Source organism: Carlito syrichta, unplaced genomic scaffold, assembly GCF_000164805.1.
Source record: "Carlito syrichta isolate Samal-C Ts95f unplaced genomic scaffold, Tarsius_syrichta-2.0.1 Scaffold304739, whole genome shotgun sequence".
Taxonomy (NCBI): Eukaryota; Metazoa; Chordata; class Mammalia; order Primates; family Tarsiidae; genus Carlito; species Carlito syrichta.
The window spans coordinates 102442-128708 of record NW_007248835.1 but is presented as its reverse complement, the minus strand read 5'-3'; the positions used below and the strand labels follow the sequence as shown (position 1 = coordinate 128708).

The window sequence follows — 26267 nt, the reverse complement described above, 5'->3', positions numbered from 1 at the left end:
TATTTGTGGAATACGATTTCAACTGCGTACACTGCATGGTTTAAGATCTTTTGTTCCGGGCCTTAACCCCCACCGCAAAATCTTGCACTTGCATTACTGAGGAAGAGGTATATAAAAGCCGTGCCCCCGCCCACAGGTCTGGTGACCCCCACCCTTGGCGAACAAAGTTACTCGTCCTGTGGAGGTCACCAGGCCCAGGGAGAAAGGGCACCTACTTGCTGGGGTGGTGCCGGGGCTGGATGGGAAAAGGCAGGTAGGCCAGGACGGGGGAAGAAGGCTCTAGAGCATAGCACCCTAGCGATCTAGGGCTCGCACCCGCTCAGGGATTCCTCTGCCATTCCTAAAACAGGTCCGAATCGGGAGGACTCGGTGGCTGAGTGATTTGTTAAGACGTGCAGTCTTCCTTGGTGAGCAAGCAGTTCGCAAATGTAGCCCTGTTACAAAAAGGTCCTGAGAATAAACAAAGAAGCCTGCTCAGCTTAGTGTTCAGCTGGCTCTCCTTTCCAAAGCAGAATCTACCCATGCCCATGGACGTGCTTCCTCTGCTGGGTTCACTCGGTACCTGGGGTGGACAGGACACACCAGCACAAGGGAACGGAAAATGGCTCCCGGGGATGTCCACAGACCCAGCGCATACTTAGGATCTCGTCACCGGCCCCGCCCACCACGCTCCATCTCCACAGCGCTGGAAGGCCACCTCCTCCCTCTCTCTCATTCTCCATTTTCAACACCCTCTGAGACCAGGAGAGGCAATAGTAGTAACACCTTAGCAACCGCAAGTCCACCACGGTCTGTTCTGACATCGTCTCCACAGTCCCTCTGCATGTCGGGAGGCTCCTGTGACAGTGCTCAGCTTCTCCACTCTGTCCAACACACACACGAGTATCTTTTTTTTTCCAGTGTCTCAAACTTGTCTTGAATAAGATAGATGCCTTGTGCCCCTCTACTGTGCCTGCCAGTATCACTGTTTATTATAAGAAAATATGGGACTATGGTCGATGAACACATATATGCATATATAATATCTACACGTAATTCTAGAGTATAGCATCTTCATTTATTCTTAAATGTCTAACACGGAGAGGTGTCTCCCTGCAGGTTCCACTCGGGCACAGCGGCTCCAGGGTGGGAGGCATCCAGTCGGGGGTTCTCCGGCTGTTCTTCCACGGGGCGGCCATGGTCACTGGCGGGAGGCTGCTGGGACATCTGCGAGGGGACTGCTGACGGCCGTGGCGGGGACCGGGGTGCATCACAAACACGCCTTTAGGTTCCCTTTCTGAGAGGCACTGTCTGGGTGGGACCTGTGTTCGAATGCTCTCTCCCCTGGGTGAGAAAAAGGATACAACAGAAAAGTTCATTTCTGCCTTTTGGCTGCTGAGCTCATGTTTCTTATAAATTTTCTCATGAACATCCAAGCACCACAATCACCTTCACAGGGCAAACCAGCCAAGCAGGAAAAGACCTGCCCCGCCCTCCACTTGAGTCATAACTCATCTTATTTGAGCACAAATATTTTAAATCTGCCTCGCTGCCTTACAGAGAGGCAGTTTTAAAAAATCATTTCCATGGGAGGCTGAGGCAGAAGGATCACCTAAGCCCAGGAGATCAAGGTTGTGGCGAGCCATGATCGTACCACTGCACTCCAGCCTGGGTGACAGAGTAGGAACTCCAATTCCAAAAGAAAAAAATTCATTTCCATTGATTCCCAAAGGATCACTAGATGTCTCTGTTTCACTTGTAAGAACAACAAGTGATCATGCCTGGCTCGAAGATAGCGGATTCGGGGAGGATCCCAAGAAGCAAAACTCTATAGTATAAAGCAGATTTGTAAGTGAACGTAGCCCAAAACAAGGCTGACTTTCAGGCCATGCAAACAAAAGAAAAGCATGGCTCTCATGTAGGTTTGTCAGAACTTGAGAACTTTCACCCATTTCCATAAATAACTACCATGTTAGAAAAAGAGAAAGGGCATTCTCTTCTTTTTTCCTTTGACTTGGGCTCTCACTCTGTCATCCAGGCTGGAGTAGAGTGGCACAATCATGGCTCACACCAGGCTTGACCTCCTGGGCTTAGGTAATTCTTCTGCCTCTGCCTTCTGAGTTGCTGGGACTACAGGAGCATGCCACCACACCTGGCTAATTTATTTAGTTATTTTTGGTAGAGATGAGTTCTTGCTATATTGCCCAGGCTGGTCTCAAACTCTTGGCCTCAAGCAATCCTCTGACCTCAGCATTCCAAAGTGCTGGGATTACAGGTGTGAGCCACCATGCCCAGCTGAGAAGAGGTATTCTGAAGTCAAGTGTATTGCAAGGTGAAAACATGAATAAATATGAGCCTACAGCTTTCAGAGAATGATCTCAAATGACATTTGAAGCATCACTGTTTGAACAACAGCGTTTACAATCTAAGGACAAAAACAGCACGGCAAGATTAATCTTACTTAACTGCATTAACCTTCAGCTAAAATCTTGATGAAGTGAAACCGACTGCTTGAAATTAACATGCATATATCAACTAACAGACTCATGTAAAATCCTAACTGGTTTCCAGCTATGCCTATAGGAGCTCTAGGAATAATAGTGGGGGAGGACTGGTTGACACAGTGAATTAAGTGTTTCTCTTTAGTTAATAGTTTCAGAATACTCCTACTTAAGACTGGTTGTGCACTCACAGCATCTAAGAGTCAACATGCAGTGGAAGTCAGAAAGATATTCAACAAAACTTTACGAGGGCTTGGGGTGGGCGCAGTGGTGTAGTCAGCAGTTTATGTGAAATGTAGGAAACAGTAACTGAATGAGAGATGTGATAAAACTTTCTTAAGTAGATGGTGAATTTCCTGCAGTAAACGGAGAATGATGTTTTACATTTTTGAAGTGACATCAGGCCATGGAGAGAGCTCCAAGGTATTCCTCACCAACAGGGCTCACTCAGAACGAGTGCTAAATACACTCAGAAAGGAGAGTGGTGTTGTTTATCTTGAGAAAAACGGGTGTTATTGTTGGCTCTTGAGTGTTTGGCCTTGAATATCTCCATGTAGCAAACAGACATGCCAGGGACCCTATGAAGTAGTCAAAGTGCTACATGTAAACACGGGTGTTGTGTCTAGATTCTGCACAGACTACAACCCCCCCCCCCCCACACACACACACAAACTCACCTGGGTATCTCTTTCCTTTGGATCATAATTCACAGACTTACGTTAGGCAGAGTGACAAGGATGGATGATGTGCATGAATGGACCATTCCAGAGGTGACAGGAATGTGGAGCTCTCTCCATAAGGGCTAAAGCTTTACATTACAGGGCTCAGAGAGTTTTTAAAATATTTATTTCAGAAGCACTGCATAGTCTGGATAGCCCAAACAACTAGAGCATTAAACTGTGTTCAGAAATGCAGATGAACAGCTGCCTATTTTCTTTTCACAATTGAAGGGATGTGTTCCAATACCACGTTTTGTAAGAGTTCTTTTAAATCACTGATTCATCAGGAGCCACCATTTTGCTATTTAATGTAGCAACCCTACAACGTTTTAAAGACATGAGTGACATATGGAAGAAAGGCGCTGCAGATATTTAAATTAAAGGGGGGCACTGCAATATTTTGAGCATATGCAAGTTGTTTTTTCCTCCTACCGAAAAGACTAGTCACAAAATGAGAAGGATGCTTTCAGAAGACTTGGCTCTTCTATTTCACAGCTGTGAATTGTAGGATTTTCAGTAATGCTGATATACTATCCTTCTTGAAGGTATTTCAGGGTTCCATGAATGGATACTGACTTCAGGAACTTTCTGAGGTCTACTTTTTCCCTTTTCTTTATAGGGCAAGGGAATATATATGTAGTGGTGGGTATGGATGTGTGCACACAAAATCCCTGTGTGCCCCAGGACACACAAGGAGCCTCTCAGCCTTCAAAGAGAGGTCAGCTTATGGGACAAGGCTTGCAGCCAGACTCATGGGGCATGAGGCTAAATGTCTAAGGACCAATCACACATGATGCCTTACAGACTAGGATCTCTACCCAACAAGCTGTAAGTAAATATAGCCTTACGTGACTGGTAATTTTGGATAAGTCACTAGCTCTACTCACGACTTTGGGTAGCATACTCTACTTAGAGAAAATGGGCCATGTGTTTTAAGATGCTTGTTTGGCTAAATGAGTACGAAAAGCTTAAACAAATAAGCTGAATTTCAAAATCTGATCTGCAATGCTGAGAATCTGAAAGTGATGCTGAAAATAGTTTACACATATATTCAAATAGAACAACCTACGTGATTTCCCCATCTTTTGCATTATAATATCTATAGCTAAAAACGAGACAAATCAGGTTGTCACTTATTTTTTCATTTCCTGTTATTTTGATTAATGGAATTCTTTCTCCAGCTTAACTATTTTAAAATAACATTTAGAATAATGAGAAATAAACTATTTATCGCAGTCTTTAAATTTGGCAAGAAATACAAACAAATACAAACATTAGATTTCGTGTTTCAGTAGTCAGTGTGGTCTTTTAAATCCTAAAACCAGGAGGCTGGCGGAAATAATTTTCTTAGTTTCAAAAATTATTTAACATCTAAAGTTTACCAACAATAGAAAAAAGTCTCTACAACACTAAGCAAATCTCCTAGTTTTTTCTCAAACATCCACAGAACAATAACACCCATATTTCAGTATATTAATTTCAAAAAGTGTTCTTGCTAATGATGAATATTGATGATTACTAGAAACTAAATAGCCAGTTGTGCTAAAGTGATTTTAAAAATCTTTAAACAACAATATTCTTCTTTTGATTTAGAATTCGATATGGAGTCTCAGCTGTCCTTGAAATCAGAACGGTCTTAATCCAAAACACAGTAAGCACCAACAACAAGTATCTCTGTCCTGCTACCCTAGAATCTCCCGAGCTGCAATGTCCCACTCGCGAGAGTGGTCCTCACGCATTGGGCCTGAACCCTTTTACAATCTCCTAGTCTACATACCATCAATCAACAGAACCGTATGCCTAGAGACTCACACTGTGACCATGCACTCCCTTCTGGAAACTTGCTATTTAAAGCTAGGTCTTTACCCTCTAAGATTTCAGCATCCTTTCCACTCTTACAACACGGTATTCATAAAGGGAGACATTCACAAAGAAAGGAATGGTTTTTGTGACGTTCTCTAGGGTCACCTAAAGTATGTGCCTGTAACATGGAAGATGCTTAAACAGCGCGTATGCTGAAAAAAGATTGCTCCCAACAACACAGCAAAAGGAAACTCCAAATAAATAAAATATTTCTGCCCTAAGTTCTATGTAGATGAGAACCTTTGTTCTGACCTACAATGAATTAAATCAGTTTCAGCAGATTTACCTAAGCCACATGCCTGTTGAATTGTTGAATTGTTTATTTGTTAAAATTTTCCAGTACAGAAAATTCAAATGTTAATATGACAAACGAAGGTCACCTGTTCTAGGGTTGTATGTACAAAACCAACAACATCTGTTCATCAACCAGAGGTCTTCTGAACAAAGTATAGCACACTAGGTAACTGCACCTATATGTTGACAATAAATACCTTAAACTAAATTTTCCTGTATCCTCCCCTGAATGAGTAACTAATAGCAAGTCTCTTAAACAAAAACAACAGAGGTACACTGACAGGATCTGACAAGGCCACACAAGACACTAAGTAAAGAAAAAGAAATCATTAGTTCCACGGCACAATCTACTAACTGGCTTACCAGTGACGGGCATACCCACATAAGCATACATGCATATGTACAAATGTTTACATGTGCAGTCACCCCATAAATACTCTCACTGTGTGTGAGTTTTTTCTGGTTGTTAAGGGCAATTGCTTCTTTCTAGAAAAACTGACAACAGCAGCTAGCTTATTGAGCATATGCCTATGGCAGGCATGGTGCATCTAACTTGATTTTCACAGCATGTGTACAAAATAAGTGCTCCTATGATCATGATTTTATTTTATTTTATTTTATTTTTTTGAGTTGGAGTCTCGCTCTGTCGCCCAGACTGGAGTTCAGTGGCCGCTCCCGGCCACCGCAGCCTCAACCTGCTGGGCTCCGGCGATCCTTCCGCCTCAATCTTCCAAGTAGCTGGAACTACAGGCGCACGCTACCACACCCAGCTAATTTTTTTTTTTTTTTAATTGTAGAGATGAGGTCTCTCCAAGTTGCCCAGGTGGATCTCAAACCTGCGGGCTCAGGCAGTCCACTCACCTCAGCCTCCCAAGGCACGGGATTACAGGCTGAGCCACCGAGCCCAGCAATCATGATTTTATAGATGAGAAAACTTAGGTTAAGTCACATGTCGAAGGTGGAGAATTAAAGTTAGCACCTTCTACTCAATAACACAATATATTAATATTACATTACTCAGGTATCTCAGAGTAGAGCTGGCTGATCTTGAGTGAATTTAAATGTTGATAGCCATTAAGCATATATATTCTCTACCAGAATCTGTCTTCTCCGCTTTAAACCCATCAGTCACCTGCCTCCTGGACATTCCTACTTGGATTTCCAAGAAGCATCTTAAACTTAACTTAAATTCAATTGAAAAAGGTTCTCTCGTGCACCTCTTTCAGGGCTCAGGGGATGGATCCTCCCTGGGGACAGTTGCCTTAAGCCAGGCCTGAGATCAACTCGATTCCTTCCCTTCCTTCACATCCCACACCCAGTCTTGACATTTCGGTCTCTCAAATTCGCATGCTCTTCTCCATCCTGACCCCAGCATAGGCCACCTCGTCTCTACCTGGGATGATGCCAAGGGCCTCCAAAGAGGGGCTCAGCCACCTGGAGCTACCGCAGACCCATTCTCAGTAGAGTTTCAGCCCTGATCGTCTTTCTAAACACACAACGCTCAGGGCTCTGTGTCACCCACAGGAGGAAATTCACATGTCTCTGCAAGGAGACCTGATGCCTGCACATCTCTCCAGACCAAGTCCCATGCCTCTGCACCGCCCTGGCTCTCCCTCCTCTGGCCACACTGACTACTTGGTTCTTCCCAAGGAACACGTCTTTCACCTCCAGGTCTTTCTACGTGTTGAGTTCTCTCTGGGAACATCCATCCGTCTGCCCCCTGCAAGGTCTTCCAAAGGCCTCAAGTCTGGGCTCAAAGGTCCTTACTATCTCATAGAGCTTCCCCGCTCTGCCCTGTTACCTTGTCTAAGTTACTCACGGAACCTTAAGAACCACAGAAGCAGGAAAAACATTCACTTTGTATCCCCAGTATCCCGCACAGGGCCTAGTACACAGTGGATGCTCACTAAATATTATTGAGTGAATAAATGATTACGATAAAACAGAATTTCTAAATACAGGTTTAAGTGGATAATTTAGTATCTATTAATATATATACTATATAATTTAATTGGATAATTTAGCATCTATGTATATATAATAGATGCTAAATATTAATATAGATTAATAGATGCTAAATTACATATAAAGTTTATCAACTTTAAGTGTCACATCAAATAAATTTGACATGAATACACAGTGTTGTATGCTTAAAAAAAAAGTCATGATCCACAGCTTCTAAAGCCCACAGGAAAAGAATTTGATTTAAATATTAATTAATGTCAGCAAAGCACTCTAAACATGAAAAAGAACATGGCTAGTAAGTCTAAGTCACATTCCAAAAACAAATAACTTCAGAAAATGGTTCTATAAATCTATAACGTATCCTAAATTTAACACCACAATTGCGATATTGTAAACAATCAAAACTCCAGGATGAGAAGGAAGAAGGACCCTAAGATTTAAACCTGTGCCTATTACAGATATGCTTTTCAATTATTCCAGCCAATAAATCCCTAAGGAAATTCTTAAAGATACAGTTCTTTTTTTTTTTTTTTTTTTGAGTTGGAGTCTAACTCAGTCGCCCAGACTGGAGTGCAGTGGTCGCTTCTGGCCACCGCAGCCTCGACCTGCTGGGCTCCGGCAATCCTTCTGCCTCAGCCTTCCGAGTAGCCGGAATTACTGGCACGCGTTATCATGCCCGGCTGATTTTTTTTTCTTTATTGTAGAGATGAGGTCTCGCCAAGTTGGCCAGGCGGGTCTCAAAACCGCGGGCCCAGGCATTCCACTCACCTCAGCCTTCCAAGGCGCGGGATTACAGGCTGAGCCACAGAGCCCAGCTAAAGATACAGTTCTTAAGTATGTCAAAGAGCACGGTGTTTCCTTAGAGAACCAGAACCTTCAGTGATAAGTCACCAAAAGCTACTTCAAAATGTAACAAAAGACAAAAGGTGCTATCAGAGGCCATGATCTTGGATGTGGAATTACTCCCATAGGAGAGGGAAACGAATGGATGCTGTAGGCCTGAACCACCGCTGTCATACAAATGAAAGGGAAGTTGGCTGAAAGCTTCACACTAAAAGTAACACGTATGTTAGGTCTGAAATCCACATTACTGCAAACTCAAAACTAAAAGGTTAGCTGGCACCAAGTATAAAATAGCGGCATTTTAGTTTAAAGAGTCAAAGACAGTACAACTATATCTTTTCTCCATCAGAATCAAGAATGAGTGACACTTAGTTATCATAAATTATATTATAAATAATATAAATTATTTTATTAAACAAATAATAAGTAATAGAGAAATCGTTTAAAACACAGTCTAAGTGATTTGCTGTTTGATCTCCTATCTCTCCCTATGACAAAAGCATTTTAAAGAGGTTTAGGGAGAATTAATAGCCAGCAAATCAACTAATGTGAATTCCTGGTGGACCTCACTGGGCTGTTCACAGACTGCCTGGTGCCTTTCCACTCCCAACAAACATTCTTACCAAAAAGCCAGGTCATTGGTGAACTGAACTGGGCGCCTGTGTAAGCAGGAACACTTTGGATTCACTCCAGTTGTAATCTCAATGTGTAACTCTCAATTATGGCATGGCCTTGCTGTTACTACATCCCACAAACACTTTACCGTGACTCTTTTGTGGCATGAGGGTTTTATTTCTGTTAAAAGGACAATGCTGTTTAACTGGAGCTGATGTCACGTGCATTTGGAAATCTTTTAATTCAGTAGTTGGCAAAATGTTATATTTATTTCATTCATTTTCACAGTATCCTGAAACCACAGGTTTTATTTAAAGAAGCGAAAGCCACTTACTAAAGAAACCTGCAATAATTGGTAAGGTATTCTGCCAATGATATATGAAGAAAAGACCTTTAATAACAAACAGACATGCTAACAATTGATAAAAATTGAAATTCTAAAGTTGCAATTTTAAAAATATAAACAAAATCTCTAACAGGCTAATGACAATTCTATAACACAGCTCAATCACTAATGAACAGTAGGCCCTTGGCAAAGCCATTTCATGTCTCTTACCTTCTTCCTCTAGGGAAGGAAATTAGAATGATCTTCAAGTTTCCTCTGAGGTCTCACTAGACCACAGTGATCCTTGAAGATCATAATCACTATCACCCTTCAACCACCACAAACCCCACAGACAATTAGCTCCATTAGGGCAGGGCATACGAGCTTGATTTGACCACCAGACAGGGTGTGGATGTCTACTCTGTGGGAAAGAAATCCTTCATTGGGACAAAGTGGGGAGCTTGCAATTACAGAATCTTCTGAGGCAACTGGTGAGAACACTAGAATATTATGTACAAAGGGGACCCCCCAAAAATTGGAACTATCCTTTGGAGGGCAGCCCCTTGTAGCACAGGCTTCCTGCACTAGGTAAATGTTCTAGGAATCCACAGGCATCAGTGTACCAGCTAGTATTGCTGTGAGAGGTTGCGTCTGGCTTCAGTGAATTTTTTTTTTTTTTTTGGAGATTCTTTCAACACATTTGCTCATTTTATAATGGGTGATTTACAAGCATACCTGTCTATACCACCAAAACACACTATGTGTTCAGCAGTTTTTGACCAAAAACAGCATGACCCCTATGCCCCACCCTCCCTATTCATCTCATCTCGCCATTAAGGGACTTTTTTGTTCCCCCAGATGAAAAAAGTCCTCAAAGGGAAACATTTTGCCCATGTGGAAGAGGTAAAGCAAAAAACGGCATAAGTATTAAAAGGCATCAAAACAGACAAGTTCAAAAACTGTTTTGAGCAATGGAGAAAGCATTTCGATCGATATAATACATCAAAGTGTACTTTGAAGGTGAATGATGTTTAAACATGTAAGAATGAATACATAATTTTTTATAAATAAATTCCATTGGGGGGTTCCCTCCCCTCGTATGTGCACATGTGCACAGTAATATGTATCATATTCACATACACACAGGTGCCTGCATGCGCTCTGGCCATACCAGTCTTGTCTGTAATACAGGGAAACAAAACCCATGATCATGAAACACCACCCTGAACAAGAAATTTTTCTTACAGAGTAAAGAGGAATGTTCTCAAAGAATTTGTTCTCAACTTATATTCAAAAATATCTTGGAAAAAAGCTTGAATTTTGAGTGTTTTCAGTCACCATCAGTCTCTATCGATTTCCTCATCCTCAATACCACCAAGGACAAGCTGTGCTCCCCTAAAGTAGGCGATTTGTGGCTAAGATGGCCTTCTGTGTGCAGGGATCGCCCGCAGTTTGCCCTGAAAGGACGGGTTCTGAATCAAATCAATATAAAATTACTTACACCTAGTAAAAAACAAAAAAAGAAGATTCACGCTTTGGTAACCAGCATCATGGTACAACGTTCCCATCCACCACAGGAAAACACACAGGTCCAATTCATTGTGAGACCTACTTGTTTGGAAGCATCCATGGAGGTGCTGTGAACTTCAGAACCCCGGAGTCCATCCGACTCAAACACCCCTGTGGGAACAAGGGGTTTGTTAACAGATGAGCATGCGGGCTTCACATTAAATGAGTCCATTACAGATTAAGTACTTTCACAAAAAAAGACACCAGAGCCTAGCCTGTGGCCGGAAAATACCAATTTACCGTAACACTTACAGTAAGAGACTGTGATAATGGCCGCCTGGGGCCACTGCCCTTTTTAATTCAGACTTCGCAGCTGAAGAAAGCAATCACTGACAACATTAATTATCGGTGTGTGTGTAGAGGGGCCCTCTTCGTGCATTACTTACCATTTGGCCTGTGTCATTTCTCATCAGGCTTGTTCTGTGGGCATCCCTCACACGCTTGATCAAGAGCCCGGCTACTGTCTCCCTGATGCTCTTGCAGTCCCCAGCACGCAGCCTCCAGTCTGGTGGGGCTCAAGCAAGCCCTCGACAGAGAGGCTGAGGGGCTCCGCGGAACCTCACTGCCCAGCCAAAGCGGGCCCAAGTGTATTCCAGAGTCCAGGCAGTGTCAGTGAGGACACAAAACCGAGCCTCGTGTGATGCTGAAAGGGGGACTCTGATTTCAATTTGTGCTGGTGGCAATCCTGTCCGTTAGCATACTCATTTCTAGGGAATCAGTTACTCTCTAATTAAAATGGAACATTTGCAAATGGGCTTATCTCAAATTAAACCACATGGCCTTATATACCCCCAAACACCCCATTTCAGGTACTGTATGGGGGAGCCTGATGTGCAGTCCCCAAGGTGGACAATCAAGTCACACACAGAAGAAAACTCCTTTTCCCACGCCCCGCCTGGGGACACTGGACAGGGGAGATACCTGAGTGTGCCCGCATGTGGGCCCTGAGGTGGCTGGGCTGGTGGAAGCTCTTCCCACACTCGACGCAGACAAAGTCTCCAGGCCGGGCTTGTGTCCGGAGCGTCCCTGCAGTGGGGTGGCGGTGGTGGTGACAATGGCGTGGTGGTGGCATGGTATGGCCGTGGCAGTGGCAGTGGTATGGTGGCGGCACGATGTGGCCGTGGCGGGATTGGCATGGACAGGAGGAGGTGAAAAAGCAAGGAGGGAGGTGAGAGGAAAACATCATTAGTCTGTCTAACGTGTCATCATGTGAGGTTACCTTCAGGCCCTGGTGACAACTGTCAGCCTTCATCTTGGCTGGGCTGACAGGCCAGGAGCTCTCAGGACTGCGAGGATGCATAAATTACAGCGAATTAAAAACCACTCCCCAGGCCAGGACGGAGGCACCCGCCAGGCTGCACAACAGGGGCATGCAGCTCTGAGCATCTGGATGCTGGGCCAGCTATCACTCGGCTCTGTCAAGCAGCACATCCGGTAAATCAGAGTGACATCAGTGTGACAGAGACGAGGTGCAGGGATAATAGGAAGTGAGAGGGACCAGAGCCCGCCATGCCCTGGGCTGAGATCCTGGGAGACCCTGGCAGAGGAAGCACAGCCATCAGGGCAGCCACCCTGGCCCTCTTACCTGCCTTCCCAGCTGCTCTGACATGTCCAGAACACAGAACAAGGGACAGGGGACATCTGCGAAGGGGCCCTGAAGGCGGCCAGTAAGCAACAGCAGCAGTCCCCCAGATGAGCTTGGCCGCCAGCAATGGTGGAATGTCCCCAAGTCCCACCTTTCCCGAAGATCACACCACAACACTGCACTCAGAGCACCAGGCTTTGTGCTCCCTTCTGGTCCAACAGCTGCCCTTGGCTTTCATTAGAAAAGGGGAGGTGTTTACATATCTGCATACCTTTTCTCTCTGAAGAAAAGAAAAGGCTTATTTTTCATGGGATGGAGCACCAAGAAGTTCCCTGGGTCTGACTGACACTGTGATGCTCAAGAACAACTCAACTCAGTAGGCGGAAGAAAATTAATAATCACCAGAAAAAGTTACACCTCAGCAATAGTTTTTTAAATGCCATTTTAACTATGTATTTGTGTGTCTACAGTCTGACATTTGACTGTCAAAGGCTAGAGAAGAGGACCACAAAAGAGTTACTTAGTCAAGTGAGTAGAAAAGCAAATCTTCAATACTGTTTTTTCTTGCTCTAATTCAGAGTGGCTCAACAAATGAAACTAACATAAAGTCGTTTCGACGTTACAGATCATGTCAGTGAAGATAATAATCAAGTATGAACTGTGAGGCAGATACTGTCAAATTTCTTTTGTGACAGATCATAAAAATAAATCAGAGAAATTCAAGAACTTGCCCACTAACTACTGCTCAATCTCCCATCACCTTATTCAAGAATGCAAAAAGAATAAGAAACAGTTGGGATCTGGCATGGTGGCTAACACCTGTAATCCCAGCACTCTGGGAGGCTGATAAGGGAGGATCACTTGAGGCCAGCAATTCAAGACCAATTGAGCAAAATAGCGACCCCCCATTTCTACAAAAAAATAAAAATTCACTGGGCAAGGTGGCACATGCCTGTCGTCCCCGTTACTCCGGAGGCTGAGACGCAAGGATCACTTGAGTCCAGGAGTTCCAGACTGTAGTGAGCTATGGTCACACCACTGCACCCTAGCCAAACTCCAAAAAAAGAAAGAAACCTTTTAACCAATACTCATCCCACTGTCATAGATGAAAAACCATTGACTCAAGTTAGCTAGGTGCCCATACACTGTAAACCATGAAACAACTCATAGGAGTGACCTCAGGTGTCCTGAAGGACCCATGTCACTACTACCTCGCACATCTGCTTTCTCAGATTTAGTCTGAGCAAGGATTTTTCGGAGAGGACCCCAAAAGTCGTTCTCTTGTATAAATGGAACGTAGGCACCGGTAAGTCATAGAATCACACTTCCAACACCCACTATTTCATGCACACAACAGATGACTTACTGCTCCTTCAGACTCTCCTCCTCTGCATACTTCCATCTCCCCTAACTACAAGATGCTGCTCTACCAGGATATCGAATCAATGATCACATGTAAATAGGGAAGTGGCAATCTTTAGTGTGGAGGAATATGAAGCTCTATTAGGCCTGCATCAACTGGGTAAATTATATTGCAGTAAAAGCTGGTTAGCTAGCTGTAAAACATTTGAAACAAAAAAAGTAGTTAACCCTTCACTGCTAGTTCCAGGTAAACAAAAAGTCGTTAGCTATTGTTAACTATTGCTGGTAATTAACACTATCTTAAAGAGAGGAAACACCACAATAAATCAGCAGCTTCACAAACCTCTGGGAATTTCTTTTCGCAGACCTCCAAAGGCAATTCCCTAAGCCCACACTGTACCTCACACAGTCTTATAAATACTTCTATTTAGCCACTGCCTCTTTGCAGACAGCAGAGAGCAAACTCTCTCTCTCTCTCTGCTGCTCTGGCCGTTGTGCTCTTCGTGACGTATTTTCCCTAATAAATTTACCTTTCTTAATTCATCATTGTCTTAATGAATATTTTCATTAAGTATGTATGACTCTGGCCATACTAAGCCCACCATCACACATGGCATTTATATCTGCAGATGACAGCCAATTAGAGAGCTTCTGCACAGCAAAGGAAGCAACAAAGCAAAGAGACAACCTACAGAGTGGAAGAAAATATTTGGAAAGCACAGATCTGCTCAGGGGCTAGATACCCAAAAAATTCATGGGGAACTGAGGCTTAACCATGCGATGTGGGTGGAAGGAAGAGCCCAGAAAGCATGTCCTGCATGGCCATGGTCAGGGTGCTTTTGATGACACAAATTCGGCATGAGAAAAATTTCTTCCCACTGTCACCTATGGCCAAATAGCTGATGTACTATTGAACCTTTCAGGAATATCTTTCCTTTCTCTTATTCTGGCCTAGGAAAACTTCAACTGAAAAGCTATTTTGTTCCTTATTTATTTGCATCATAAACTCCAGATCAGCTCCTATGAAAATCATCTCCAATAGGGATTTGGTTATCTGGACTGTATTTAAACATAGACTCTAACCACATTTACACATGATACCTACTAATGATGACGCTAGACAGTATCATTTTTGTCTAACATTCACAACATTCAAAAACTAAGTCATTAACATTGTTTTTCTAAGTGATTATTCTAGCTGGCTACTTCCTATTTAAGCTAGCAACAGAAAACCACAGCCCTCCAACGCTCCCACACTTATTTCCTTGAATGAAGTATGCCTCTACAGGTATGCACATGTGTACACAATTTCCCCACACGATTTTACCATATCGCTTTCTCTTTACTTTTTAGAGAGGTACCTTGGCCTTTATGGTCAATGACATTATGCCCATGCTACTCCACAATTCTGAGTTTATCCAAAAGATTACAAACTTCATCTGAATTGAAGATTACCTGGTGAGCAAACAGCTCAAACACTCTGACCTAGAAACTCAAGTTGTATATGGAAAGTGGGCTTAACAAAGAAAAACAAAGGCTGAGGGTCCTCTGAGAGGGACACACAGCACTGTGATGTATCATGTTGTTATACATTAATACGCCATCTTTAAGGGGAAAAAAGAGAATGAAAAGATTCTACAAATAGATAACAACCATTCAAGGAAGCACAACATTTTCATCATTGTCATATTAAGCATCCTTGTTAAAAATGATCTTTTAAAGAATAAGAAATAATGTTTAAAAGCCCAATAAGACCTTAAATACTATTTTATCTAGGATTTTCTAATTCTATTATCTTCAATTTTTTTATTCTGAAATTTATATCGTAATATAGGCTAGCCATAAAGTGTAAAAACACAGATTATTTGTTGTTTTATTACTGCTGGCAGAATAAGCCATTTGTATTCTATTCATGTATGCTGGCCAGGTGTGGTGGCTCATGCCCATAATCCTAGCATTTTGGGAGGCTAAGACGGGTAGATTGCTTGAGCCCTGGAGTTTGAGACCAGCCTGGGTAACATAGCAAAACCTCATCTTTACAAAAAATCAGAACATTAGCCAGGTGTGGTGGCGTGCACCTGTAGTCACAGCTACTTGGAATGCTAAGGTGGATGTATCACTTGAGCCCAGAGGTTTCGGCTTCAGTGAGCTGAGATTATGCCACTACACTCCAGCTTGGGTGACAGAGGGAGATTCCGACTAAAAAAATAAAAATAAATATATGTTTACAGAGTCAGTAGTCACACTGTAGGATAATTACAGAAAATGTCATGGCTTTTATTCTTAAAGGATTAGTCTGTGAGCTCCTAGAGGAGGTAACAAAAGTCCCCTCTTTGGGAAGGGTTTCTAGACTCTTCCTTTCTCCAGAAGCATCATCCAGTCAAACACGCATGGGAAAAAAAGTGTCTGAGAAACATCTCTAAAACTTCTGAATAAAAGCTGTTTTGGAGGCAGCCCCTGAGAGCACAGTTCTCTGTAAAAATGGAACGGGTCAACCAGAAAGTCGAAGAATCACACTTCCAACACCCACAACTATGTCATGCACACAACAGATGATTTACTATTCCTTCAGACCTTTTACCTCTGCATATTTCCATGTCCTCTAACTATAAAATGCTGCCATAACAATAAGTCTAACCCAAGACTGCATAAAGGAAGTCATGGTCTTTAGGTCCACAGGTGTCACCCAAATATGGGACAAACAGCAAATGTATCAGATGAAAGAGCGAAGACTAAAAAGCACTGACACACTCATATAATAAGACAAGGCAAGAAGATCAACTCGACTACGGGATAAGTAAAATGAGATTCTAGACTCAGAACTCAAAAACTAACTATACATGAAGGGGGACCGAAAAAAACCCGGAACTATCTTTTAGAGGGCGGGACCATGGTAGTCCACGCATCCCTCACTACCTAAGTGCTCTAGAAACCCAGTGGCATCCATGTACCAGCTAGTGTTGTTGCAAGAGGATGCATTCGGCTTCAGTGGATTTTGGGGGGGGAGGAAGTTTTTTCAGTGCATATGCCCATTTCATGATGGATGATTTATGAGTGCACCTGCCTGCATTGCACTGAGTGTTCAGTAGTTTTTGACCAAAAACTTTGGGCACAACCCAAGTATCCTACCCTTCTTATTTACCCAATCCCAGCCCAAGTGACTGGTTTTTGTTTAGGAGGATTAAAAAGAGCTCCCAAAGGGAAATGTTTTGCCAACGTGGAAGAGGTGAAACAAAAAACAGCAGAAGCAGCCGGGCTCGGTGGCTCTGCGTGTAATCCCGCGCCTTTGGGAGACTGAAGTGAGTGGAATGCCTGAGCCCGCGGGCTCAAGAACCGCCTGGGCAACTTGGCAAGACCTCATCTCTACAATAAATCAAAAATTAGCCGGGTGTGGTAGCACGCGCCTGTAGTTCCAGCTACCCGGAAGGTTGAGGCAGAAGGATCGCCGGAGCCCCGCAGGTCAAGGCTGCGGTGGCCGGGAGCGGCCGCTGCACTCCAGTCTGGGTGACAGAGTGAGATTCCAACTCAAAAACAAACAAACAAAAAAACAGCAGAAGCACTAAAAGGCATCAAAATTAACAAGTTCAAAAACCCTTTTGAACAGTGGAAAAAGCGTCTCAGTAGGTATATTGTGTCAAATGAAGAGTACTGTAAGAGGACTGAAGTTTAAACATGTAAGAGTAAATATACAATTTTTTATAAATAAATTCTGGGATTTTTTGAGTTCTCCCTTCATATATATACAACAAAGAAGAAATGGCTAAGCAGAAACAAGTAGGGAAAAAAGCCTTAGAGTTGAGTTACTAGTATATTCAGTAACACATCAATAATGTAAATTTCTTGGCTGCACATATTTCCCAAGGTACAATAATAGAAGTAAAGCTTCTGTAACAGGAAACATTCTCATTCTACTACCCCTTAAATAGTCAGACCACGCCACGCCTGCTGGACTTCCTTCCACTTCAACATTAAGAAGGTCATAAACATTCAAATAAGGAAAAAGGCAACCAGAAAGGCTCTGGAGACCAGGCTGAGTGGCGAAGGAAGAGGAATACTGGATCCGCAAAGGCAGGGGGAGCCGTGCCTAAAGGTTTAAGGACCGCCACAGAGAAGAGCCTTGGCATGTGAAGACCAGTGGCCAAGTCAAGTCCACCAAAGCCATAGCCTGGAGGCAAGGAATCATGACCCTTCTGAGGAGTACTGACCAAGGAATCTAAACAAGCTAATCTCAGGTTCTTCTCTAAAGCCAGGAAGTCAGAGTTCTCAAATGCACTTGGTAGCAAAAGTATTTTAAGAACAAAAAGGTTTAAAACAATCCCTTTAAGAAATCCAGTTCAGGCTGGGTGCCATGGCTCATGCCTATAATCACAGCACACTGGGAGGCCAAGGCAAGAGGATCACTTCCTATCAGCAGTTTGAAGTCAGCCTGGGCAACATAATAAGACCTTGTCTCTAAAAAAAAAAATCAGAAAAATGAGCTAAGCGTGGTGGCGCATACCTGCAGTCCCAGTTACTTGGGAAGCTGAGGCAAAGGATCACCTGAGCCCAGGAGGTCAAGACTACAGTGAGACATGATCATGCCACTGCATTCCAGCCTGGGCAGCAGGGTGAGATTCCAACTTAAAAATAAATAAGTAAGCAAATGAATGAATGAACAAACTCAATTCAGAGTGAACTTTAAAACTGTAACTTTGCTGAGTTACAGTATATTTCAATGTGTACATTAGAAGAATAAATAATCATCCAAGAAGAGCACATGTGCTTTGTGGACTAATTAGCATTTTTCACATTCAAATGACAAATATTTAACCTCTCTCTTTTTAAAAAAAAGTCCTTAAAACCATTTATTTTTTAAAAACATTTTAAGAAAAAGAAAAATATCTCAGGCTATTGTGGATTTCAAATTCTGTCACCTGAAATTCTCAAATCCATAAAAACTTACCTCTGCTTTCTTTCTTTTTTTTTTTTTTTGAGTTGGAGTCTCACTCTGTCACCCAGACTGGAGTGCAGTGGTCTCTCCCAGTCACTGCAGCCTCGATCTGCTGAGCTCCAGCGATCCTTCAGCCTCAGCCTTCCAAGTACCCAGAATTACAGGCATGCGCTACCACATCCGGCTGATTTTTTTTTATTTATTGTAGAGATGAGGTCTCGCTGCTCAAGCGGGTCTCGAACCACAACTACATAAGCCCAAGGGCAACACAAAGGGCCTTTGGAAAAGCGGGCATACCACTTTCTAGGTGTAAACTGGCAGGTTTAGAATTGTATAATTGGTGCTGGCCATTAGTGTACAGCTAAATAAATTACAAGTCCGGTGGACTAAGAGTAATTACAACAGTGCAAACGTCCAGCTTACTCCACTGGGAGGGGTGGCACAGGAAGGATGGGACAGGCAAGGCACTGCCAAGGACACCTGGCGTCCACGACTATGCAGCCCTCACCTCTCACCTGGTGTCTCACCTCCCCTGCTGTAGGCTCTGGGAAAGTACACATCTCCAGAACCAAGGCTGACACCACAGACAAGGCAACCAACCCACCCGTGTTCCACAAACAGCAAATAGTCCTTGTAACTGAGAAAGACTGCCAAGATGGGTAGGACCCAGTTGATCTAACTAAATTTGGAAAAAGTGCTTCTCTTCCTACTGATGAGAGTCTCCTCGGATGATGCTGCCAACCCAGAACACGCTCCACAGAGGAGAAGGGATGTGAATCCTACATGGGGCCACCAGGGACCACCACTCCTTGGTGACACCTTGGCACAATGCATCTCACAGACCCTCAGGCATCTGGGCCTCAGCCTCATCCTAGAGAAGTCCACAAGGGATAGTGTGCTCCTCAAAACAGGCGCGTAAAGCAGGCAGCTTGTGCAAGGCCTTGACTGACAAAAGTTGGGAAAAGTTAGTACACCTGCAATTTCTGCTGCTGGAAAAACACCCTGAGGACAAGCACCCCATGGGCAAGCATAAAACACAGGCACCAATTTCCTCGAGGATGGCCCCAGTGTGCCTGCAGGTCTAGGCAGCCTCCAAAGTCCCAGCATGACTCAGCACTCAGCATGGGCTCCTGTGCCCAGCAGGACATCATTGTGTGGTGGATTTGAGGGCCTCTCTGGACACCACCTCCGACAGACTGAACCACGCCCCCTGGCACTGCGGCCACTGCCCAGGGTTTAGGCATTGGCTCTCAAAGGCCATCTCCAATGGGAACTGCTTTAAGAAACTGTAGAGTTACGAAGCACATTCTGTTCAAAGAAGGCCATCTAGGTGATGACCTGAGACAGCTTTGTCCACTTTGTTTTGTTTTGTTTTTAACAACCTAGATTTCTCAGTGTTCTGGATGTTAAATGAGGGTGGCCCAATGGGAAAAGGCATAAAAACTCTACCGTCCCAAAATAGCCCTCTCTGGCCAAACACCAGAAATGGGGCTGACTAACAAGATGAAACTTTGAGATAATAACCACCATAAAAAACTCTGAGGCAGGACATGTGGGGTGCCTAACCTTCTCCCTTCCCAGGTTGCATAGAGACACACTAATTTTCCTGCCAGGATGGCTTCAAAGAAGACTGGATAGGGAGCAACAGAGATGGAACAATTTTATGACCAGGTGAGATCTGACATATTTACTATGTTGCGTTTTCCAACCCATGAGTATGACACCTCTACACCTCTCTTTACGTATTTAGATCTTCTCTGATTTTTCCTTTGTGTTTTGTGTGTCTGTGTGTGTGTGTGTGTACACACACTTGAGGTTGGAGTCTCACTCTGTTGCCCAGGTTAAAGTGCAGTGGCACGCTCACAGCCACCCCAGCATCAAACTACTGAGCTCAGGCGATCCTTCCACCTCAGTTTTCCAAGTAGATGGAAATAAAGGCACATGCTACCACGCCTGGTTAATTTTCCAATTTATTGTAAAGATGAGGTCTCGCCAAATTGCCCAGGCTGTTCTCAAACCCATGGGCTCAGAAAATCCTCTCACCTCGGCCTCCCAAAGGGTTGGGATTACATACAGGCTTGAGCCACCACACCCGTCCATGTTTTATAATTTTTATCACACAAATCCCATAGCTTTATTAGATTTGCCACCAAGTATTCCATTTATTAAAGCTATTGCAAATCAAATGGTATTTGTAATACCATTTTTTTAAAAATAAGCAAAGAAAACCTTCCATTTATATTCAAGAACGGAGCAACATACCCAGTAGAGCATGTGGGAGACCACCCAAAAAACCTCATCATTATTACCTCAAGGTATTTTAGCACAAGCCAATTCTAGCCTTCATATAGTACACTTACCCTCTGCAAGGCTTTGTTTACCAACAGTGGAGCACCAATTAATTGGATATTTTTTTAAAATCATATAGGTATAAAAGTACAATTTAAAATAATCACATCAAATAGACACTCTTGTCTGTGGAGAGACAAGGACAAAGAACACCTACTGATTCTTTGCTTAAAATGACAAGAAAAAAAGTGAAGTGAACATCAAGTTTGTCCACTCCTGTCAAGGGTCAGCGTGGAAGGGGTATACCGGGTTTCCAAATGAACACCAGAGAGAAGGAAGCCCTACTGCCAAGCTGAGTACCCCCTAGGGCCTCCACCAACCCCAGTAGGATCCCCACAGGGCAGAATTTGGGACCTGGGAGAGCCGCTCACACCCACTGTGCCCCCAGGCAAGGGTAAGGGAAACAGTGGCTTTGCAGTCAGATGGCCATGCCTTGCTCTCAGGGGCACTGGCAGGCAGATGGCTTTGTGGTGGGATGGGGCCGGTCGTGACATGCCTTCAGAGGCTCTGGGCAGGTAGGTGGCTTTGCAATGGGATGGGGCTGGCCATGCCCTGCTCTCAGGGCCCCCGGGCAGGCGGCACCATTACGTTCCAGAGGAGACCTTCCCAAGGAGTCCCCATGTGGAGGCACAGCCTGGGGAGAAGGGAGCCCACACATCTTACCTCTGTGCTCTAGCCCGGGGCCGCTGACACCCCAGCCCTGGTAGAGAGTGGCGAAGTCCTTTGGAATGTACGTCTTGAAGATGTTGAGGATGTCCAGGCGCTTCTCGGGACCCTCGGCCGCCGGCTCCTGTTTGATGGAGTGCAGGACAGGGGGCGCCCCGGCCACAGGTGGTGGGGCCTGCAAGGTGGCGTCCCCTCTGGGCCCCGCGGTGCAGGTGGCTGGTGTCCTCATCTCCTGGGCTGCCTTGGAGGGGGGCTCACGGGGAGGTAGAGGAGGAGCACCCCCGTCACCTTTCACGGGAGGCTGACCCTGAGGCTGGGGGCTGAATTTGGCTTTCAGGGAGTCCGGGGCACTGTGCTTATTTGGGGGGGGACCATACTTCTCTACCGGCTTGCTGTTGGCCGAGGGCTGGGTGCCAGCCCGGGTGATGACGGTGGGTGTGGGGGTAGTGCTCCTGCTGAAGGCCCCACCCCCTGGGGTAGGCGCCGGTTTGGAGCTGGCCTCCTGTTTGGGCTTCAGAGGGGGCCCCTGTGTGGCGGCGCCATGCTGCTCCTGGCTGTGGCCAGGTTTGGTCTGTCGATACCCATCGGGGCTGGGCACCCACAGCGCACAGGGGCCCCCAGAATGGCTCTCCTTGTCCTTGGGCATGCTAGAGGCTTTCACGGCCACCCCCAGGGCAGAGGAGCTGCTCTTGGGCCCAGGCGCGCCACCCGGAACCTGTGTGCGGGTAAACCGAGCGAGAAGCAGAGGCTGGCACTCCTTGCCCCCCAGGGCAGGCGGGGGCCCTGTGCGTCCACTTCGGGAGAGGAAAACCAAGTTGTTTCTTATGCTTTTGTAACCATTGGGCTGGATCCACGGGGGTGCCACCGAGTTGCAGCTGACCCTGTGCCAGATGCGCTTGTGCATCCATAGGACCTCGGGGTAGTAGGTCTTGTGGTTGCAGTAAGGACACGGGTGAACGACCAGAGCCGCCTGCAGGGAGGAGGCCATCTCCTTATTGCCGGGGCCATCCCGCGTAGACCTCGTGCTCAAGTCCAGTGGGATGAGGTCTGGGCCCAGCACCCGCTTCCCTCCCCCAAGATGCTCCATGCTGTGCAAATCAGGTGGCTTCTCTCTAGGGTGGCTCGCCTGGCTGTCCCCTTCTGCGCCTGAAGGGACGTCCGTGCCATCCCCAGAGCCAGGCGCCTCCTGCTTGGGGTGAAATGCTGGCATCTTTAGGTCCACAGAAAACCGGCGCTGCTCATGTCTTATGGATGCCTCTCTGCTGCTGTTTTCAAGTATGGACACGGAAGCTGCGATGCCCGTGGCAGACTCGCTGGTGTCTTTCTCCGGAGCACTGGTTCCAAGTTTGTGACTCTGGTCTCCATTGGAGAGCGCGGCCGATGCCACCTCTTCGGAAAAACAGCAGCGGCGTGGCCGTCCCCCTGGAGGAGGCAAAATGGGAAACAGGTCATTACCATCTCTCGTCAAAACAGGGCAAGAGACAGAAGAGCAACCAGCTACCCAGGTGCACATCCAAAAGGCACCATAGAGACAAGGAGAACAAGGTACTCTCGAGTTCAGTTTGCTTGCAACCAATCTGTCAGGAGCTACCCAGACCAGAGCAAGAGGGGGGTATGCTGGGTGGGCTTCATTTTTCAAGTGATGGAGATGGCTCAAAAGATTATAGGGAAAACAAATACACTAGCAGCCTATCTAGTTACATGTCTTCGCTGTTCCCAGTTAACGCAGGGTGGCTAGTTATATTAAAAATCAGAAAAAGAATATCATTGTGCATAACAGTAAAAGGTTTACATGACTTTCAAACACCGTATCTTGGGCTCCGATGAAACCTTTATGATCACCCCGATCATTCTAGGGTAAGAGAAACAGATGCAACCCATGGTCACACAGACGTGGGGTTAGAAAGTGGCTGACTCTGTTGGAAGGATCCAAGCATCTGCCTCAGAAACCGCCGGGCTACCAAGCAACTCCGCCTCATCCAGTGGGGCTCCTTGTGAATCTCTCCCGTGAGAGTCAGTTCCCAAAGGTAAAACGACACCGCCAAGGATTCCCTTTCCTTCCGAGGCCCGAGAGTGAAGGGGCAGTTAAGCTGGTCACCTCGACGAGGAGGGATCTAAAAAAATGGAATTATTTTTTGGAGGGCGGGCCCCTTGTAGTACAGGCTTCCTCTCCCATGAGGCAAGTGTTCTAGGAACCCATCGGCATTGGTGTACCAGCTAGCATTGTTGTGAGAGGCTGCATTCGGCTTCAGTGAATTATTATTATTATTATTTTGGAGATTCTTTCAACATGTTTGTACCTTCCTACACCGTGCTGAATGTTCAGCAGTTTTCGACCAAAAATTGCATGACCCCCAAACCATCTACCCCATTCACCTTATCTCAATCCGAGTGATTGTTTTTGTTTCCTCACTTGAAAAAAGTCCTCAAAGGGAAATGTTTTGCCATTGTGGAAGAGGTGAAAGCAAAAAAACACAGAAGCACCAAAGGGCAACAAAATGGAAAACGTCAAAAACTGTTCTGAACAGTGGAGGAAGCATCTCGATGGGAGTGCTGCATCAAACAGAGAGTACTTTGAATGTGACTGAAGTTTAAGCATATAAGAATAAATACACAATTTTTTCTAAATAAATTCTGGGTTTTGGGGGTCCTCCTTTGTATGCCAGCACCTATGGGCAGACCAGGAGAAACCAAGCCCAGCCTGGGTGCAGCTCAATCTCCAAGCACCTGCAGGGAATGTCTGTGTCTGAGACACGAGCTGGGTTGAATCCTCTGCCACGGGGGGGGGGACTGGCGGGTCCCAAATTCTCCCACCTTCCCTAGGGAATGCCACGTGATGGTGTGGGCTGGGTGCTGAGACTTTAAGCCTTCTCCAAAGTCAGAGGAGTCTACGTCACCAGTGGACACACACGATTAAACAAAAACTCTGTTAAATTTGTATTTATGATCTTGGCGTTATTTACATCTAAAAATTAAAATTTGAAAGTGTGTAAATGTTTCTGAATATCTTCTATAGAATGTAGAATTCTTTACCATCCACCAGCCATCGGGGGTTTCTCATCTCACTGCCATGTCTCGTGGACCATCCACTTATAAAAAGATCCCCCGTTCATGGTTTGTTTTTTGTTTGTTTTGAGACAGGGTCTTGTTCTGTCACCCAGGATGGAGTGCCGTGGCGTGATCACGGCCCACCACAGTTCGACCCCCTGGGCTCAGGCGATCCTTCCACCCAGCCTCCCAAGCAGCTAGGACCACAGGTGTGTACCACCACATCTGGCTAATTTTTTTAATTTTTGAAGCGATGAGGTCTCACTATGTTGCCCAGACTGGTTTCAAACTCCTGTGCTCAAGCAATCCTCCTGCCTTGTCTTCCAAAGTGCTGGGATTACAGATGTGAGCCACCACACCTGGTGGCTTTTAAATAAGATTGTTAGAGATTTTAACATGCAGGGGAATGGAGAGATGTGCTTAGTCAGAATGTTCTTTTTAAATGTTTTAGGTATATTTTTGGAGGTACCACTTAGGAAACCCATCATACTGGTACAAAATCTATCCCTAAAGGCTCTTCATCAGGGGAAAGTGACTGTCACGGAAGGCACTTGCCCAAGATCTGAGGAACAGAATACCAAATGCTGGTTTCCAGTTAGTAGCTAGGGAAGGAGCTACACTTAGTAATTTAAAAAAATCATATAAAAAACCATATCCACGTAAAAAATGTCACCAAGATGGGGGAATGAGCAGAACAGGTAAGAAGGTGAGACAAAGGAAGGATAAACAGACTCCTGTCAGCTCTAAAAAGTCAACTGAGAAATCAAGTCAGGAGTACTGCCTGCCAAATGCGGACACTGGTCCTGGTAGCTCTAGAAAGCACCACTGACAAAACTGCATATTAAGTACAGGAAAAAGGAAGTGTTAGCCTTTGTTTAATTCTGGCTGAGGCCCGTATGGTAAGTTCATTTTTAAATACTCAAAGGGAGTAACAGCTGGGGGGTGGGGACAGCCAGTTTTTCCTGTATTCAAAGAAAAAGGATTTATGAACACACATCAAGACCATTAGTTGAATTCACAAGTTGAAACACAGCACAACTATCTGTGAGGCTTTCAAAGAATGACTGTCAAAACCCCAAAACATTATGCTCCCAGAAAGCATCATAAAGCATCACCATAGAACTTCCAGTACCTCTGACCAAGACACTAAGAAACTAAAAGCAAATGACACAACCCTGAGTTATCAAAGCAGTCAGTGGGGAGTTAACTGATAAACTGCCTCAAAGGAATATTCAGACTCGTCCTTCCAAGGAGGGTAGAGAGAGATGGGTGATCAAGTGGTCTGGGGAAGGAGGGTGGAGGACTAAAAGCACAGGAAGCTGTGCTCCAAGGACCTACTAACTGGCAAGACAAGGAGGAAGACCAGGGATCGCATGAGAGTTGTGAGTCAACCTCAGGGTTGAACCGTCCTCGCAAACTAGGAACCAAGGGGTTCCTCGACCAGGGAGCCAGGGTTACCCTCCCTCAGAACCCTTGTCTAGCTTGGTGTTCTCCAGTTGCAGGATCTGATGCCCCCCGGACATCAAAAGCCATGGTGCACAGAGGGGTGCCCACCAGGCCAGGCACTTCCAACCACAAGTATAAACTACCGCTAAGTCAAGCATGCCCCGTAAGTGCAAGCATTATCACTGAACACCATCAAGGTGTGATTACA

The 26267-nt window shown here is 45.1% G+C and overlaps 1 protein-coding gene across 1 annotated transcript in view; it reads right to left on the bottom strand.

Moving 5' to 3' along the window:
- Positions 1 to 1038: 1038 nt before the first annotated feature.
- The window catches only part of ZNF516 (zinc finger protein 516), a 75986-nt gene continuing 50757 nt past the window's right edge, over positions 1039 to 26267 (bottom strand). Inside the window, exons 2-5 of the mRNA XM_008060795.2 lie at positions 21563 to 22987; positions 11595 to 11699; positions 10717 to 10784; positions 1039 to 1323 (exon numbers count right to left, since the gene is read on the bottom strand). Of these exons, the coding sequence (XP_008058986.1) occupies positions 1264 to 1323; positions 10717 to 10784; positions 11595 to 11699; positions 21563 to 22987 (1658 nt within the window). The 3' untranslated portion in view covers positions 1039 to 1263. The remainder of the gene's footprint in view (positions 1324 to 10716; positions 10785 to 11594; positions 11700 to 21562; positions 22988 to 26267) is intronic.